Genomic DNA, 18193 nt, shown 5'->3' on the forward strand with positions numbered 1-18193 from the left:
TGCTTCAGGCCACCGCGTAAACCTGTCGATGATTGTGAGGCAATACTTGAATCCGTGCGAATTTCGCAAAGGGCCGATGATGTTGAGATGGATGGTGTCAAGGCGCTTGGTTGACCATAGGAACACACCTACTTGTTTTCGAACGTGCTTGTTGATCTTACACTTCTGGGACTGATGCATTGTCTGGCCCAAGAGTTTACGTCCTTATTCATGGAAGGCCACAAATATTTTTCTGTGACTAACCGGTTTGTCGTCCCGATGCCTGGGTGCCCAAAATCGTGAATTGGGGAATACTTCCCTGCGAAAATCGGCCTGGGTCCTTTATTTGAGGTCTCGCAGAGTAAGCAAGTGTTTTAGTCAAAAATAGGAAACTCCTTGAATTTTTATTTGGAATTTGCCTTCAGACTCTGAAGCTCCGCGGCGTCTTTTTATGCCTTGGCGATTGCCGTATAATTGACCGAAGCCGAGACTGTGACCTGCGAAATTCAAGACAAAGCGTCTGGAAAAACATTGTCTTTACCAGACAGGTATTAGAAGTAAAATGTTTTAAAAAGAAACTCAATGGCTGCCAGATTGGATTCATCCGTTGGTGAAGAACGGCGCCTACCGCAGTATCCGAGGCATTGACTAACACAGCTAGGGGAGCATCTGGCTGAGGAAATGCCAGCAGTGTTGCCTCAATAGACCACTCAACCTCGCGAGAGTCTTTATTTTTCGGCCCAGACAAGTAGGCGGATCGCTGGATGATGAGCGGCCCTGGGCAAGAAACGACGATAGAAACTTAACATGCCTAAGACCCTTGACAGATCCTTCCGCTTCGTAGAGGCGGCGGGTCGCGAAAGAGCACTATTATGTAGCAGCGGATGCTGAGCGTTGTTTGAGAATGCGGGATTGTCCGGTGCGCAGTATTCTTCCGTTGCTAGCTTACATTCATCGTTAAACCAACTGTTCCGATTTTCTGGAGGCCCATGTATGTCTGTGGACTGCTTTCCGCGCAAACCGGGTCTTCCGACAACCATTTCGTGTGATGCTACACTCCGTTATTATTGGTATCCTTTTATAAGCTACGGGAGCCGTCTTTACTTGACTGTTAAAATCACCAAGTATGATTTTGATATCATACCTGGGACAGGCTTTGAGGGTCAACTGCCTGGTAGAAGGTATCCTTCTCCGACTCTGCAGTCTTCTCTGTCGGGGCGTGAACGTTCTTGAGACTAAATTTGCCTCACAAAAGCAGGGTGCATAGCCTTTCATTTATCTCTTTAAAGGCGATAACAGCAGGTTTCATTTTTTGGCTGACTAAGAAACTTACTTCGAGCACATGGTTTACTGGATGGTCGCTATAATATTTGATGTAGTGGCTCTTTTCCAGGAAACCGGTCCCTATCCAGCGCATCTCCTGCAACGCGGTTGCATCAGCCTTATATTGGGATAGGGTATTGACTAGCTGCTGAGCTATCTGTACAGGTTGTGCACTTTCCATGAAAAAATGCGCAAAGTTTTGTTCCGTTTTCGTTGCCCGGTTCGTCGTTGTAAAATCCATCCTGCCCGAGGCTCCTTCCGAGGCTTCGTAACTTGAGTTTTCCATGTAGAATTAAACCCCCAACTTGGAGGTCAATTTATCCCCTTTTAAGCACGGGACACTCGCCTGTATCCTCCTCCGTCTGCAGTTCTCCATTAAGAAAGAACTCCCAGTGACCACCACATGGAGGTGGAGATAGGGTTTGGTAGTAAAGTTGTCGGTGTTGGTTCAGCAGTTCTTTCCCAGGTTTTATGCTCCATCGGAGGTACCAATCCACGTTTTGCCCAGGGACTTATAAAAACTTTTCACCGCCGGACAAATCTCAATCACTGTATGTCTAAGATTTCTTAGTTACTGACCTTTGTGGAGAAGTTGCACAGAGACAGTAAACCTAAGAGTGGCTTTATCTTTAGGGCGGATGAAATTATTGGCCACATCTGAAAGGGATATCACAAGACGTGGCTGAATGCGAAAAAATGGTGGTGGATCGATGAACATAAGGACTAGATAGCTCTGTCGATGGTACCTCCACCATGTTGGCGCGAAAAGCAGAAGCTGTGGTAAAAAGCAATGACTCGTATATACCATCGCTAAAAAGCTTGCTGATGATCGTAAGTCTCTCGATGGTCCTGTAAGGGACGTTAACGTTAGTTCTCTTATCCATGATTATGGCTAGCTAAACAGGGAAAAGAAGGAGCTCTTCAGGACAGTTCTCACGATTCCAGAGAACACAAACCGCCATCATCAGCCTACCAGTAGAGGCAGCACTCAAACTGTCAGCAGAAGGGAGAGTGAAAATAGGCTGGGTTATGTGTCGCAGGTGGCGTTGAAGCGATATTTTACACGCAGAATCTACTCTCCCAAACCATCCGCGAGAAAAACTTCGATGTGGCCATAACTAGTGAGCCAGCTTTTGTAGAAATAATGGAGCACACGGAGGAGGGGTTCTAGGTGTGCCTTAAAGAAGGAATATTCCCTGTCGAGTGGAAAAAGCAAAAGTCGGTGTTACCTCCAAAACTTGGCAAGCCACCTGGAAACTCAGCATCGCATTCATCCTATCTGCGTGCTGAATACATTGGGGAAGATGAAGGAGAGGGTCATCTACAACAGACTCCTACCCACCGTCAAAGCCAGCAAACGTATGACGGAACGGCAGTTTGGCTTCCGACGTACGGTGGACGCACTTAGCTTGTACTAAACTTGAGAAAAGACGCACTGATTTCTGGTAGCTGCTGTGCCGTTTTGGCGCTGGATGTCACAAACGCATTCAACTCGGCCAACTGGAACAGAATTAAAGGGTCGTTAGCTGACGCAGGTGTCTGCGGGTATTTATCGAATTTGGTGGAAAACTATCTCTCAGAGAGGATTCTCCGGTACATAACGGGTGAGGGTCCCAAAGAGTACATTGTCACTGCCGGGGTACAACAGGGATCGGTATTTGGTCCCCTGTTGTGGAATATCATGTATAATGGGTTGGAGGTCTAGGCGGCGGAAACAGTAAGAGTGGTAAAGTCCTGGTTAGAAAGAGCCGGGCTGACCTTGGCGAACGCGAAAACGAAAGTGCGAAAGTGGAAGTCGGTGGATATACGGTCATTTGAAAGCCGGCTATCAAATACCTGGGGGTGATAATTGACACCAAATTGAGTTTTAAGGAACACCTAGAATATGCATGCCAAAAAGCAACCAGTGCCACCGCGCCACTTGCAAAAATGTTACCGAATATTGTTGGCCCGAAACAAGGTCGGAAGTTGCTTCTAGCTTGAGTGGTGCGTTCGATCCTGCTCTACTCGTCACCTATGTGGGCAGAGACGCTTGTAAACTTTCGGAGACGGAAGCAAGTGAACTTGGTTTACCGGCTGATTGGAGGTTTTGCAATGTTTTTGGAAGCACATCAAATGAGGCTGTATTGGTGGTAGCAGGCATGATCCCTGTCGACATTCTGGCGAAAGAAATGAGTGTGCTGTACCATGCAAGACGGATGGAGGAGCACACAGAGCGTAGAAATGCGGCAAGGAAGGTCAGAGTCGCATGATATCTGGCAACGTAGATGGAACGAGTCTAGGGTCGATGGACGCACAGGCTCATTCCCAACATTAGGTTGCGGCCTGAGCGGAAAGATGGAGAGACCAACTACCATATTACCCAGTTCCTCACGGGAGGAGAGGTCCAAGGAGAACTGACTTACGGTTTGCTCCGCAATTGAGTTGCTGAAAGAACAAAGAAGGAGTAAAGCCGAAAAGACAAGAAGGACGAGTGCCGAAGAGCAAACCGAGCCACGAAGTACTCATCACTCAAAAAAAAAAAATCCCACGCACTATTATGGAGCATTTTAGGAGGAGGTTGAAGGCAGACTCCTCACGATCGGAATAGATGATCGATCCTTGAAGGAAATGGAACGCCGTAACTTTTTTATCAATTACAGATTTCGCAGCATTCCTCTGCACGTGCACAGGGAGAGACTGAGCAAGGATACTTCGGAAGACATATCGGGTGGAAGGCCTACTGCAGTCATCGAAAGAATCGCGAACACCATAGAGGTTGAAAAGGCAAGACCGGGTAGGAAAGAGGACTTGTTGCAGAATAGGAAAAGCTGAATGACTTAGACCTTTATGGACTCAAGTCGGACAGCTAAACACAAGGAAGTGCCACGACTGAGGAAAAGGATATAACTCCGACATTGAAGAAGAGCTTGAAGCACTAATGGAACCAATGGGTAGCACCCTGGGAATCTTGAATCTTTCCCGGAAATCGTATGAAGTGAATGATCTTTAAGACTCGAAAACCCAAAGCTTTCGTCAACTGTAGGTCCAAAAAGGCCTAAGTTGTGCGTCCGGGCCCTGCTTTTTCATTCGCACTTGGTCGGGTAGTGATCCTTATTCTTATAACAAAAATCTTTATCTCATAATTAATCGCGATTATCTAGCAATGAAAAGTTCTTTCGTATAAAATATTTAAATTTTGTTTTATTTAAACACGAGCTTTTTCGAAAATACACAAACACAATTAAATGCACAATTAAAATAAGTTTATTAAAACTAATCGAAATATTTGAATGTTCAGCGCATTCATTTACTGTAGTTAAACATCTCCAGAGAAATATAAAATCCGTCCAAGAAAAACACAACACTATTGCAAATGGCAAAGAATCCTTTTGTTAGGTGAACCGACTTTTGCCCTTTGTAGTGCCTGTTTAAACAATTTTCAATCAAAAGGACACCACATATCATGAAAAAGGCACATCCCGCAGAACTATAAAACACGCTAAGAACTTTATTAATGTAACCATGGATAAACATCGCTGGAAGCAAAAGGTTACTTCAGATAGATCTTGATTAAGGGGGTTGCCAAAATTTTACCTAATATTTCGCCCAACTCCACTAAAATGAAACCCAGAAATGTTCCACATACCAAAGTCCTTAGGCCATGCTTATCAGAAAATTCCCAGGAAAACATTTGCAATGTCAAACAAATTAAAGATAAAACCTGGAAGAGAAAGGAATGTATTTCACGGATTGCATAAGGATATCCTACAATTGTTGTCCAGGCTGTCTGTTGAAGTTCCGCTTATATAAAGAACGTAAAATGATGACCTATTATTTAAAGTTAACTTTGCTCGATTTCCAGTCGAAACAGTTTTTCTTCGAATAGATGATCACAACCTTCGCAGGACCACGCAGTACTTACAATTTCGATGATTTTGAAAGTTTTCGAAGTATCTAAAATATTCATTACAAGCGTAATATTGAAAATAAAAAAACCAAAGCACAACTAATTTTTAAATGTTGTGTTGGTCCTTCTAAACGTCAACAGGACAATCAAAGCTGGAGCGTAAGGTTCTGTGCCTACTTTGCTTCTTAGTTCATGACTTTGACTGATGGTAGGACGATATGAGGGTTGAATTATTGATTATACATCGGTTAAAATTGAGAGCTGCTGGTTTGCCCGTCTTCTTCTTTTTCTTTAGCCTTTGTCCTGTTCCCAAGCGGGGCCGGCTCGTCGTTATCGGTTTCGCATTTAGTTCTGTCAAATGGCCTGATCTGGATGCAATCACGAAGCGATTTAATTCGTTTTATTGCTTCCGCGACTTCACTAGCGCCAAAAGTTACGTCTCTAGGGGTTTACATGGGTACCTGTCTCGTCGACTTAATCCCACGATCTTCGTAAGACACGGATTGATTTTGCGACCATAATCAGAGTCCAGCTGCGACAAGTTACAACGCTACCATTCTATACCTAGTGCATGGCTCAGCATTCATACTGGTGGATGCAAAACCTAAAAACCCCCCACGCCAGCAAACCAATGTGATGCAGCGGTCGGTAAGCAAAGTACCGTTCTTGTCATTAACGCAAGTCGATACAGATCTCTCTTGGTATCCTGTGTGTCCAGTTTATGGTAAAGATCATTGTAAGGGAGTCGCTCTGTTGACAGCGATCGCTTTCTTTGCTTCCCGGTTGACATTATTACAAATTTGCCAATTGGTTTTGCGGTGGAGAAACTTGTGGTAGAGGGGTTTCTTTTCACGGACCTTCATTTCAGCATCCTCATTCCAAAGCTAAGTATCTCGGTTGATGTACCGCTTACCTGGCATCCCTGAATCTTCAGAATTATGAGTATACATATGTAGTTGCAATAATTCCCTAATTGGTTCTTATGGATCAACCTAGGTGCCATCAGATACCCCGTCTAAAAAGTGCCAAGAAGGAACACTATCCAGTGTTTTTGGGGTCATCATGGGATAGTGGGTTCCTATAAATAAAAACTCCAAAACAGTCTCCTTTAACATTACTAAAAACTTTTTTATTAATTGGCAAATATGCATATTTTCAGGACTACTTTTTGCCTTCCTCAGTGCTTGGGGTTTGGATGAAGAAAAAGCTCATCTACTCTCCCCTCCTGGTCATTAGTCTCCCCGATGGCGCGGATATGATAATTATGTCCACCAATGCGCCTTCTCGGTAATTTATTCCGGAGTAACCATTGCCTTGATCCCCATTGAGGATTTCGTCCTTCGGTGTTTTACAAATTTCTATACTTTCAGCCCCGTCTAATGTACTCGTATCGCTTATAAAGTTCACCAACCTTACGTTCTTCCTGGAAGCCCTGTGTTTGTTTAGGATGATATATTCCGCTTTCTTTGATCTGAACGCCGTTGAACCCTTTTCCCCCGCCAATTTTACTTCCTTTAAGCGTTCTTTTAAACGTATTTTCACGCTCATTCTGGTTTGCCCGACGTATACTTCCCTTCAATCAGCGCAGGAAATTTTGCATACCCCAGACTCGGCCATTTGATCGATCCCAGATGGGTTTTGAGTTATCCTTATAGCTTATTATACTTACCTCTGAAAGTAAAGTAATTTTCCTCCATACAGATTTTTACTAGCTTCATGTATTGCTTTAACTTACCTTTCCATTGTGGATCCTTATGTTGTTGAAGAAGTCAGTCCTACACTAAAGTGATCGCTTCTTTGACCGGGCTACTTGGAAAAGGAGCCTTTACGCCGAAAGACACTAAGGGTTCGTTTTCATAGATTTACCCAATCAATTGAAAAGCCTTTGAGAACCCACCTTAATTCTTGACCAATCTAGTCTCAAACTGTTTTTCTATATTCTGGAATTCTTGTACCAATAACTTAGCAATCTGATCCGTGGGAGATATTCCTGCTGAAAGGATTTCCCTCATCTCCTTGCTCTGGTTTTGATCCCAGGAAGTACTGGGTTTGAGACCTTCAGTCTGTTGGTTTCCAAAACCGGTTTGCATTCCTTAACAAACTTTGTCCGCCTGTTTTATGAGTTGTGGTAGGGGATCGGTGCTGAGTCTTCTATGCGGTCCATTCTCCAGCATCTCCTTCCTCCGGTTATGTGATCCTCTTTGTCCTACATTACTAGCGTGTTTTCTTTATCTGCTTTGATGTACTAAACGGGCTTCTCTCAGACCTCTTTAGCTACCTTTCTCACTTCGTTGGTGTTCCTGGCGTTTCTAAATCTATTTTTCATGATTGCGTCCGCTATTGCTGCCCAGATGCGGTCTTTCTCTTCTCGAGTGGTTATTGATTTCGGAGAGTATGCATTTATCCGCGCCTCTATGTCAGGGACAAGAAGTGGAGTATCTACTCGACTTTGGACTGAAAACTTTAGTCCATTGTTTAGAAGTTTCATCTGTTGCTCTGTGGAGGTCTGCGATGATTGGTTCACTACGAAATTATCAATATGGTGGACATTTGGGTCCTAGCACTATCCTCGGCTCCTGCCCCTTCAGTAGAGTTCCAAACTTCTTCTCGAGCAATTTGCTCTTCCTTTCACTTTCACTTTCCACTTTGGTAAGAAATAGCGGGAATGCATTGAGGTAGAGGTGACAGGCTTCCAGAGTTTTTTGTCTGTAAGATAACATTTCATTTTTAGTTTTCCATATTTTAATCGAACTCCGTCGAGCGGAGAAGCGACTTCACAGACGGAAAAAGGAAGCCTGGAACCAACAAGTCTGTGTACTAGAAAAGTACAGGGAGCAACTGTACCAGGCGCGCAAGTTTAACCAACAAGTCAGCAGGATGAAGTCTTATACACCTCGATGCTCATCCTGCCGAGACAAAGAGGGAAATCTGATTCCCGACAGAATGGGCATATTAGAGCGATGGGTTTGATGAACTACTGAACAACCAGAACATTGGCGAGTTGGAGGTCCCGCCAACTGAAGACCGCGGACAAATATTGCCACCACCAAGTTTAGAAGCAACAGTCCGTGCAATGCTAAAAAATCATAAGTAGCCAGGAGCCGATGGAATTACAGCCGAATTGGTTAAATATGGAGCGACCAGTTACACCAAGTGGTTCATCAACTTGTGCTCAAGGTATGGGACAGCGAATTATTGCCTGACGATTGGTAACGAGGCATTATCTGTCTCATACATAAAAAGGGAGATATCACACAGTGCAGCAATTATAGAGGTATCACGTTGCTGAGTACCATCTCCACTATCTTGCTAGGCCGGAGGCCTAGGAGAGGGGAATAGAGGTATCACGTTGCTGAATACCATATATAAGATATTCTCCACTATCTTGCTAGGCCGGATAGCCCCATACGCCCAGAACATCATTGGCCCATATCAAAGAGGCTTCACTCCAGGCAAATCAGCAAAAGATCAGATGTTCTCTCTGCGGCAAGCGATGCAAAAACTGTTGGAATATGGACAACAGTTGCACCATCTGTTCATCGACTTTAAAGCCGCCTATGATAGCATAGCCAGGGTAAAACTGTACACGGCCATGGGAGAATTCGGTATCCCGACGAAATTAATAAGACTGACTAGGCTGACCTTGACCAATGTGCGAGGCCAGATAAAAGCAGTAGGATCACTCTCAAGACCATTCGACATCAACAACGGTCTACGACAAGGAGATGCCCTATCATGCGTCCTCTTTAACCTGGCCCTCGAGAAAGTGATCCGTGATGCCGAGGTGAATGCAAGAGGTACGATCCTCTTCAAGTCCACCCAACTACTGGCCTATGCTGACGATATCGACATCATGGGAAGAACGACCCGAGATGTGCAAACTGCCGAGCAGGCGGCGCGAGATCTTGGGCTGCACATCAATGAAGGCAAGACAAAATATATGGTGGTAACGTCAGCACCGAAGACGAATCAACCAACGACATCAAACCGCACTGGTCAAACAGGAAGAATAAAGATAGGAGACTACAACTTTCAGATCGTTGACAATTTCTCCTATCTAGGGTCGAAAATCACAACCGATAACAGCTACGATGATGAAATCTGCGCACGGTTGTTGTCAGCCAACAGAGCCTATTTCAGTTCCGCTCAAAACGGCTCACCATAGGGTCAAAACTTTTACTGTGCAAGACTATGATCTTGCCAGTCCTCATGTATTCCTCGGAAACTTGGGATCTTAGCAAGAAAAATTGCGAACTCTTGGCCGCGTTCGAGAGAAGAATCTTCCGAAGAATTTTTGGCCCCCTACATGAGGATGGACGATTCCGTAGCCTACACAATGACGAAATCTATTAGCGATACCATGACCGTAAAGTTGTGGATAAAATCCGGCTCAATAGGTCACGGTGGGCGGGTCACTTAATCCGTGTGGATGGGGATGATCCCACCCGGAAAGTTTATAAGGGCAATATCTATAGAAGAAAAAGAGGACGAGGCAGACCCTGCCTTAGATGAAGTGATGGCGTAAGTCAGGACGCCAGACAGCTTTTAGGGATATCGAATTGGCGGACCTCGACGCGAAACCGGGGTGTCTGGAGTTCCTTATTAAAGTAGGCCTAGACCGGATACCGGTTGTTGCGCCGTTGATGATGATGGTGAAGGTCAGTCAACATGTGCACCATGAACCTTGCTCGTGCATTTTCCAGAATCGATTTGTTGAAGGTCTTCAGTCTGTTTGAGTTTACGGCGATGACCTTCGGACTCTGTAACGCCTCTCAAACCTTTCAACGTTTTATGGACGATGTCTTGCAAGGACTGGACTGTTACTTTTGTTATATGGACGACATATTGGTTCCATTAGAGTAGAATCAAGAGCACATGGTGCACTTGCGCCTGATTTCCGAACGTCTCATGAAGTTTGGCATCGTCATCAACGTTTCCAAATGGGTTTTCGGTGTGAACCAATTGAAGTATCTCGCGCATGTTATTATTGAAAAAGGTTTCTCGCCTTCTTGGGTAGATGCACTAAACGTTTTTTAAAATAAAATATCGCACCGACGTAGAGATAAGAGTATGGCCTTATTATAGGTCTGTCAAATCTATGCGTTACTCCAAATAAAACCTCAATTTGGAGGGTGACTTCCTGAATCAAACAGTACATCCGTTTAATTTGTTTTTTAGATTCCACATTTATTCTTATATTAAACTCCATATAATATAGTACAATAAATACATTTATGAATTCACGTCATAACTCTGTTTCTTCTTGTCAAAATAGAACGTCCATATTACGTAGTTTCAACCTTATCTCTGTGAATATTTGTGTAAAAAAAATATAAAAAAATACAGTTAAGAAATATGTATATATAGAAAAATCTCCGAGTAAAAGATTCTAAATTTTCTTTTTCTTAAAGAATATCTATGCAAAGATACTTTAATCTTCTGAGAAGTTACTTAAATAAATTCCTCATTGTTGTGTGTCCTACAAACGTGTATGCAATTCAATTAAAACATTTTCTTATGGCTTACCCGGATTACCTAAATGAACATTATCAGTAACAGTTCTTTAGTTTTTGTACGAGTTGGTTGCCATCTGCATCTTAAGGCATTTCTTTGAAGGAAGTCTTTGTTTCGTTAAGATATTGTATAAAAAAATTCATGACAGTGTCAAAATAGTCCATTTTTGTAGAATGTGATGTTTTAAAAAGCGAAAAAAAAGGAAACAAAAAGAAAATTAGGATCTTCGTTGACTAATTCATTTTGTAAAATAAGATTCAAAATTGGTTCAAGCGTTGGAAATCTAACAATCTAAAGTATTGTAAAAGTAGAATTACAGTGTAAATTCGAGATAAACGACTTAATCTCTAAATGTAAGAACAACATCAATGAAGAAGACAACTCCGTTGATGATGGATATTGATCCCTTGGCCATGGCCATTCTTTTGTCGTCCTTGTTCCAAGCGTTTTCCCATTCCTTGATGATGAGAGCACCGCAGGCAATGAAAAGAGCGCAACCAATCAAACTGAAGAAAAGATCCAGCCTCTTGTTGATGGGAGTATTCATCAGGTAACCTGAAATTAAGAAAAATATAGTATGTAGTTATCAGGTAAGATGTCGTCTCTTAGAGTTAGTACTGGGTTCATTTCAATTCAAATTAAGTTTAACGGAACTATGGTTAGGGTGGAAGAGCAAAAAATGAGAATCCTCCATTATCCTTTTAGCTTCAGCCATTTCGTTGCGTGTTTCTTTTGATAAAACAGCGGCTTTGGGTAAAATCATCTCGTTCTCCCCTTTGGCATTATCCTCTTCTGGACCATGTTTTGTAACGAGTCTACTGAAGGAGCAATTTAAAATTTAAGACGAGAGGATGACTCGCCTGAAGGTTTACCAGTTTTCGGTAGTAAAAGCGGCTCCAGCTCGAGCCCCTGCCAAGTTTCGTACAACTTAAGAAATGCACTTAACCTGGCCTTAACGCGAGTCGGAAGGCTTCATTAGGTTTCCCTTCAGGGCCCAAGTTTTATTTTTCCATATCCTGCTGTTAATTCCCAATAACTTTTCTCTAATTAGTGTGGCCACGACCATTATCTCCTACGCCTTCTATGACAGACCACTTTATGGTGATAAAATAAGTGCACATAGTTCCTTCTATGAGTTTTGGGTGGACTGCTCACAACCCTTTAAAGATCACAAATATATACTCGTCTCGAAGCAAAGTGCCTTTAAGAATCTCCCTCATTTTGCTACACATCGGAAGTTGGCCAGTTCACTACTCCGCCGATGGAGAATGTGGATCATTCCAAAATTGAATCACAATTTGTTTTGTACAAAGTTCTCCTTTCTCCTAAAGGTTTGCTGGTAAAACGCTTTTCCTACACAATTTGACGGTGTCCCCATTTTAGGCCTTGTATGTTTGTTAAGACGTGCCTCCCTAGCTGTAACAATGTTGTCTATTAAATGCTGTGGGGATATTTGTTTTGCGTTAGCAGAGTGCAAACGAAAGGCAGTACAATGTCCATCTTCGCTCCGTAGAGTTTTCGCTAGTCATCAGCAATCAATATGTCCGCAGAACTTTCAGCAGAAGGTGAGGATAAGCTGGGAACCCCGGTGAGATCCACACTGAACGCAGCAGAATTTTCAGTTTTTCTACCAACATAAGAGTTAATCAAATCAACCTGCGGCATGCCAAAGCCTCCTTTTATCTACTGGCAGCAAGGTTGGCAAAATTGCAGGACTGTCCCTTTCTATTTATGGTTCAGAAGCCATTGGTTCGTTTTAACAAAATCTGTGGTATTGGATCAGTAAAGGGGACTAGGATCTTCTTCGATGAGAGATCCTCGGAACCGAGGGCCGTCGTTGGGATGTCAAAATTGGTAGGGGCAATCATGTTAAGACAATTCTATTTCCAGGACCTTGTTGCGGTCAACTTACAATACCAGGTTACGTCATAATTGCCTCTGCTTATTTACTCTATGATTCGCTGTGTCCTCCGCCTAAGGGATCTGGTAGTGTATGCAGAATCAAGTGGCTTTGAACTCTTAATACGTTGTGATGCGAACGTTCAGCATATCTGATGAGGCAGTAGCAAATGCAATCCTGGAGCAGAGAAGCTGTTTGATTTTATCACTTCAGCTGGTTTGATGGCCGTGAACGTAGGCCTCTGTGTATGCTTGACACGGCCAGGAGAGTACTAAAAAAATCATCAGGAATATACTGAAGTAATCCGTGCTACCGGGGGCTTACCACAAGGTAGAGCAGGGAGATCCACGGTGAATGCTGTTATGTCGATTGTAGAAGCGGTTCATCGAGCAGAGGCAACGAATAGTGTTCCTTATAACGCCTGATGTCAGAAATGCCTTCAATTCTGCAAGATGGTCAGGTAGGCTAGGCACATTGGAAAACTCATTTCGTGTGCCGAGCTATGTCTTGCGTATATTGAGGGTTTATCTGAAAAACCGTTTCCTGTTTTGTGAGACATTAGAGGGCCAGAGGAGTCGCGAGTAGCACAGCGATCTATGCTAGAGCGGAAACTTTGAAGTGCTTCCTACGATAGTTTGTTACGATTTAACAGGCCAGAAGAGTAGCGCCTGATCAGTTATGTAAACGATGTTGTTGGTGAAAGCCCTGTTAAACAAGCGCAAAACAGACTTGGCTGGCTGCAAAGCTCATTTGTAGTCGAGAGCCTATATGCTCTCTAGAAATCCTGACATCTTGACTGCCTCACAGGGCAGAAAAGGTTGTGGTGGAGGAGGACATAAAGCACGAATGTCCAGAGGTAACGAATGCCCGGATAGTTATCACTTCTATGAATGGTCGAGGCTAAAAACTAGGTGTGGTGGTCGCTGAGGAACACGCGAGAAAACTTCTTATCGGTGGGAAAATCAAAATTGGATGAGTAGTATGCTGGGTACAAATGCGGATAACCCGCATTAAGTGTTACAGATGCCTGGACTATGGACATATGTTCGCAATTTGCCAGCGACTCGACAGGAGGGTAGCATACTGTAGATGCATTTAGGTGAGTCATCGAGTGAAGACCTGCAACGAATGAATGGGGCACTCACATTCAGACTCCTGAGGGAAGCAGAGGATGGACATGGTAGCAAGAACTGGGCTCGAAGAATCCACGTTAATGTTCCGGCGTCCAGGCTCCTGATATCAGACAGCCTTCACGTAACTTTTGCGTCGGAATCTCTGGCGCAAAGGTTGAGTACAAATCAACTAAAGGGCTAGCAAAACCTAATAAACGTGGGGTCTCGATTATAAACTTTTCACTCGGTAAATCGGGGCTATGTAGAAACCTTGCGTACTTAGTGCCGCGCAAGTGGACCTCATTAGACGGTCATTATTCCCCATACATCCCATACGGGTTGTTATTTCGAAGCCCAGGCACCGGATAGCATCTTCATGATTTTTCCAGATTTTTTGGTTGGGTGAGTTGTGAGATTTGGTGAAAGAAATTTTCAGTCCCCGTCCGCAGCCATTGCGCAGTAAATCTCAAAACTAAGGCCAGATTTGGAAAATATTAATCGAGGCCTCTTATTTGATACCCCATATGACTATATTTTGTGAAACAAATTTAACACCACTCTTTTGTATTTATGGAAACCTCTCCCCCCTTAAATTCCACGTAGAATGATGTAACTCACTGTATACGCGTGAGCGTTCACAGTTCCCACCTTTCTACCAAATTTGTTGCCAATCGTATAACAGTTTCTGGGAAAAATGAGTGAGACAGACAGACAGTAAGCTGATTTTAACAAGGTTTTGTTTTACACAGAACCTTTAAAGTGGGTGGACCATGTCGTGGAGATGAGAAATTACAACCGGAGGGATATGAAATCAGAGCGCCTGGAGAGACAAACACTATTCAGGCCACCAGGCAGATAGCAGTGATCCTTATTCGGGGAAAACATGTTTGAATACTAGCTAAGTAGTGGTTAAAAAGATGGTCCAAGATTTTGGTGACGCAACGATAAGAATCGATGGGAGGAATGCTGCCTTCAACTCCGCGGAGCAAAATACTGGGGGTTCTCGAGAGCAGCTGATGTACATGGTGCATCTCATTACGGAATTTTTAATACTAACTCTGCACTCAAGTATTAAAGCGTGATGATCGACTGGAAAGTAAATTTTAAATTACATATGGAATATGCAGGAACCAAGGCAACTCCGCCATACTGTTATCATAGTATGCTGGTCCTAAGCCCAGGTAAAGGACGAGGGTTTGAGGCAACGTACCTTAGTAAAACAAGAAATAAATGCTGACAGGAGATAAATAAAGTAAAGGATCGAATAACGAGTCTCGGAAAAATGATATGTCGTCAACCTCAGTCGACGCGGCAGGACAGGTCCCGGTCCTGTCGAGAAATGGGAAGGGTTCTTGACGTATGGGCGGCGTCAGGAGGTAAGTAAGTTAGTCCGAACAAAACAAATAGTATCTGCACGCTAAGTTTGGCACCCTAATTGGAAAGACCGAGGAACTCGCAAAAGACCTTCGGAAATAAACACGATGGTCTGGTGCCAAAAGCTGCGACATTGAAGCGGTGGATGTCACCCGAGTGGCCTGGACAGGATGAACTCCAGTGAGGTTCTAGAGCCAATTACTTAAAGTTATAGTAATCTAATATTATTAACTTTATTTGAACAGATATCGGTATGGAGGGTATTTCAGAGCCTAGGCATATAGTGGCAGCTCCTTGATTTTGTTCAGATTTTTCGGTTGGGTAATTTCTGAGAATGGGTCCGTTAAAGAAATGATCACTTTCAACCTCCCACACTCCCCAACTTTCCAACAAATGTCAAAAGTTACGGAAAGTGCTAATCGAGACCTTTCATTTGATACTGACTTTATTTGGTGAAAAAGAGAATTTACACCCCCCTATTGCATGTATAGGGAGCCCCCTTAAATTCGTTGTAAAAGGATGTAACTCACTATATGCGTGAGCTTTCACAGTTCCCACTTTTCCACCAAATTTTTATTTGAGAAAAATGCGTGTGACAGACAGACATTGCTGAAAAGGGTCTGGAATACCGTAGCCCTCGGCATTGATCGAATTCCCAACAAGGCGCTGAAGCTGGCAATGTGAATAGCACCAAGCATGAAGCAGAAGACAGAGTGAAAAATACAAAAGATTATATTGATCCCGAAGACAGATAAGTCCATAGGTGAAGCAACTTCCTGTAGACGTATCTGTCTTCTGAATAGAATAGGCAAGGTCTTCGAAAGGGTAATCTATAACCGGCTATATCCATTAATTGATAGTGGCGGTTATTTATCAAATAGGCAGTTTGGCTTCCGGAAGGCTCGGTCAGCGGCTGCTGCTACCAAAGCCAGAAAAGCCTACGACGAAGGGAAAACCTGCGCACTGGTGACTCTTGGCATCAAGAACGCGCCCAATTCTGACAGATGAAGCCATATCATTGAAGCGCTCATCGCGGCACAAACGCCAAAATAGATATTAAATATAATCTTCGACTACTGTCGACCGAAGGATCGAAGATGAATGTCATGATGGCAGGAGTTCCGCAGAGGTCTGTTCTGGGTCTTCTGCTATGGAACTTAATGTATAATGGCGTTTTACGGCTTCCAGTAGCTAAGCAAGCCGTTGTCGTGGGATTCGGATATGAGTGGTCATAACATCCAATCTTCCCGACGAAGTAGAGATATACGCGAACGAGACTATACGGACGATCAAGTGCTGGCTTAAAGACCGCCGAACACAAGACGGAACTGTTGAAATTTGCATCGGGGCGCATGTTGTTAGTTCTCAGCTGTCACTGCGAGTAATATTTGACTCCAAGCTGAACTTAACACCCCACTTAAAGCTTACTGGGTAAAAAGCGGTGACTATCACCTCAACACTGGCAAGGATGCTTCCAAATGTAGGCAGGAAGGTAGTCTCAGGGATAAGTGCAAGGAGGAGCTGAAAAGTACACAATTAGGTGAGTTTCCCTTGCTAATCTAGTTACTTCTTCCTAAACTGAAAAGACGACAGACATTAGTGTCTGAAGTGTCCGGGTATCAGATACTATTGGGGTGAAAAAATTAAGTGAGGTGATGCCCTGTGGGATTAAGAATTCATTCAGACTATTCTCCACTGGTCGAAAAAATTTTCCTGATAATTTCCTTTTCCTGTGATATCCTTGCCCTTGCAATACTATCCTAACAAGCAAAAGCTGTTTAATTAGAAAATATTCAACATACGCTTACTATTCGTGCTAACTGACCATATATCCTTTCTCAACAAAGATACTATAATATGACACTCTGCGTCAAATCCCACTAGATTTCCTCTGAAATCATATTATGTAAATGTCCAGCAGTGCGCGGGAGAAAGGCACATATGTGTCCATATGCTCCTATTTGCGTATCCTCTGAAGTATCATAGTCCCTGCGTCTCATGCATTCCCATTCATTAAAGAATGACTAGCGATTTTAGATTCCGTGTCATTACAGGTTTAATTAAAAGTGTCCCATTAGGGCAATCGAGTCTAGTTGATAGGTATCTCCATGAGGATTGCCTATTTAATCAAGGATAAGTGAACCCAAGGTTGGAAAAATCAAATATAAACGCTTGATAAGATAAGGACTGGAATGAATTGTTTGGTTTGATTCGCAGTTTATCAGAGGTTGTAATGTTTGTATCTTTTAGATACATGCTACAGGAACAGATGCGTGTACAAATAAACATATTTGTTTTGCTGTAAAATACTTAATTGTTGTTGAAACTATAAACAATAAAATCTTTCAAATGGAAGCATGAAAGCTAAAAAGATCTGCGTATTCTCTTTACTATAAAAGCGTAACTGATTCAATTACGCAGGGGCTTTGTTGATAGTTCATTTACCCAGAGTCAAATTTAGTAATTATTTGCTGCCATTTAAAAATGAATCATTCATTTGAAACATTAATAATCTCCCTGGGTCCCTGTATGAAGTTGCTAGACCTTCCACCAGGTCCAGGTGCGTCCCTTCGTGCAGATAAGGGAATGCTGGGCGAATGTGTCATGGGGATGCACTTGCACGCTTCCGGACATGTCCGTATAAGGACATCCTTATGCGCAGGCCGGGTAGGTGGGAACAAAAAGCCTGCCCGTGGATAAAAATTGGCTAAGGAAAGGATACCCAGAAATAAAACCAAACATGTTACGATGCAGGGCTTCGGAGTGGGAGTGGGCAAGCGGGCTCTCAGTCGTCGATATCCAACGACCGCAGCGCCTCAGTGATGGGGACCTTGGCAAGTGTGACATATAATATTACAGGCATGCGGGGCGGACTGGAACTGGCTCTATCGACTGACTCGTTCAGAAGAAGCTCGATTCTTATCAGGGCCATGATAAGAGGCATCCGTTAGGGGCACGGCGAAGCCCAGGACGAAAAGGGGGAAAGTTGTCGAATGAAAAAGTGAAGCAGCCGACTTAAGTAATGCCTGTTCAAAATACAAAAGAGGAGAAACTGTGCAAGAGACTGCTCGAAAAGCTGAACAACTCAACAGGCCAGCACAC

General features: G+C 43.4%; 2 protein-coding genes across 2 annotated transcripts in view; both read right to left on the bottom strand.

Moving 5' to 3' along the window:
• Positions 1-4532: 4532 nt before the first annotated feature.
• Positions 4533-5309, bottom strand: LOC119657912. Its single transcript, XM_038065096.1, has 3 exons — positions 5207-5309; positions 4879-5005; positions 4533-4820 (listed from the first exon to the last, which is right to left on the bottom strand). The coding sequence occupies exons 1-3, from the start codon at positions 5249-5251 to the stop codon at positions 4588-4590; spliced, it is 405 nt and encodes a 134-aa protein (XP_037921024.1). The 5' UTR covers positions 5252-5309; the 3' UTR covers positions 4533-4587.
• A 5052-nt stretch (positions 5310-10361) lies between these two features.
• Positions 10362-18193, bottom strand: part of LOC119657700 — a 45203-nt gene continuing 37371 nt past the window's right edge. Inside the window, exon 3 of the mRNA XM_038064739.1 lies at positions 10362-11260. Coding sequence (XP_037920667.1) covers positions 11046-11260 — 215 coding nt within the window. The 3' untranslated portion in view covers positions 10362-11045. The remainder of the gene's footprint in view (positions 11261-18193) is intronic.

The sequence above is a fragment of the Hermetia illucens genome, chromosome 5, assembly GCF_905115235.1.
Source record: "Hermetia illucens chromosome 5, iHerIll2.2.curated.20191125, whole genome shotgun sequence".
Classification (NCBI taxonomy): domain Eukaryota; kingdom Metazoa; phylum Arthropoda; class Insecta; order Diptera; family Stratiomyidae; genus Hermetia; species Hermetia illucens.

What these genes read in the sequence shown, in the direction of transcription:
- LOC119657912 (XM_038065096.1), bottom strand. Translation starts at nt 5,251, where the DNA reads ATGAATATTTTAGATACTTCGAAAACTTTCAAAATCATCGAAATT. An exon ending in CTTTCAAAATCATCGAAATT is followed by an intron (nt 5,006 to 5,206) that starts GTAAGTACTGCG and finishes TTTCTCTTCCAG; the next exon opens with GTTTTATCTTTAATTTGTTT. An exon ending in GGAGTTGGGCGAAATATTAG is followed by an intron (nt 4,821 to 4,878) that starts GTAAAATTTTGG and finishes TTTTGCTTCCAG; the next exon opens with CGATGTTTATCCATGGTTAC.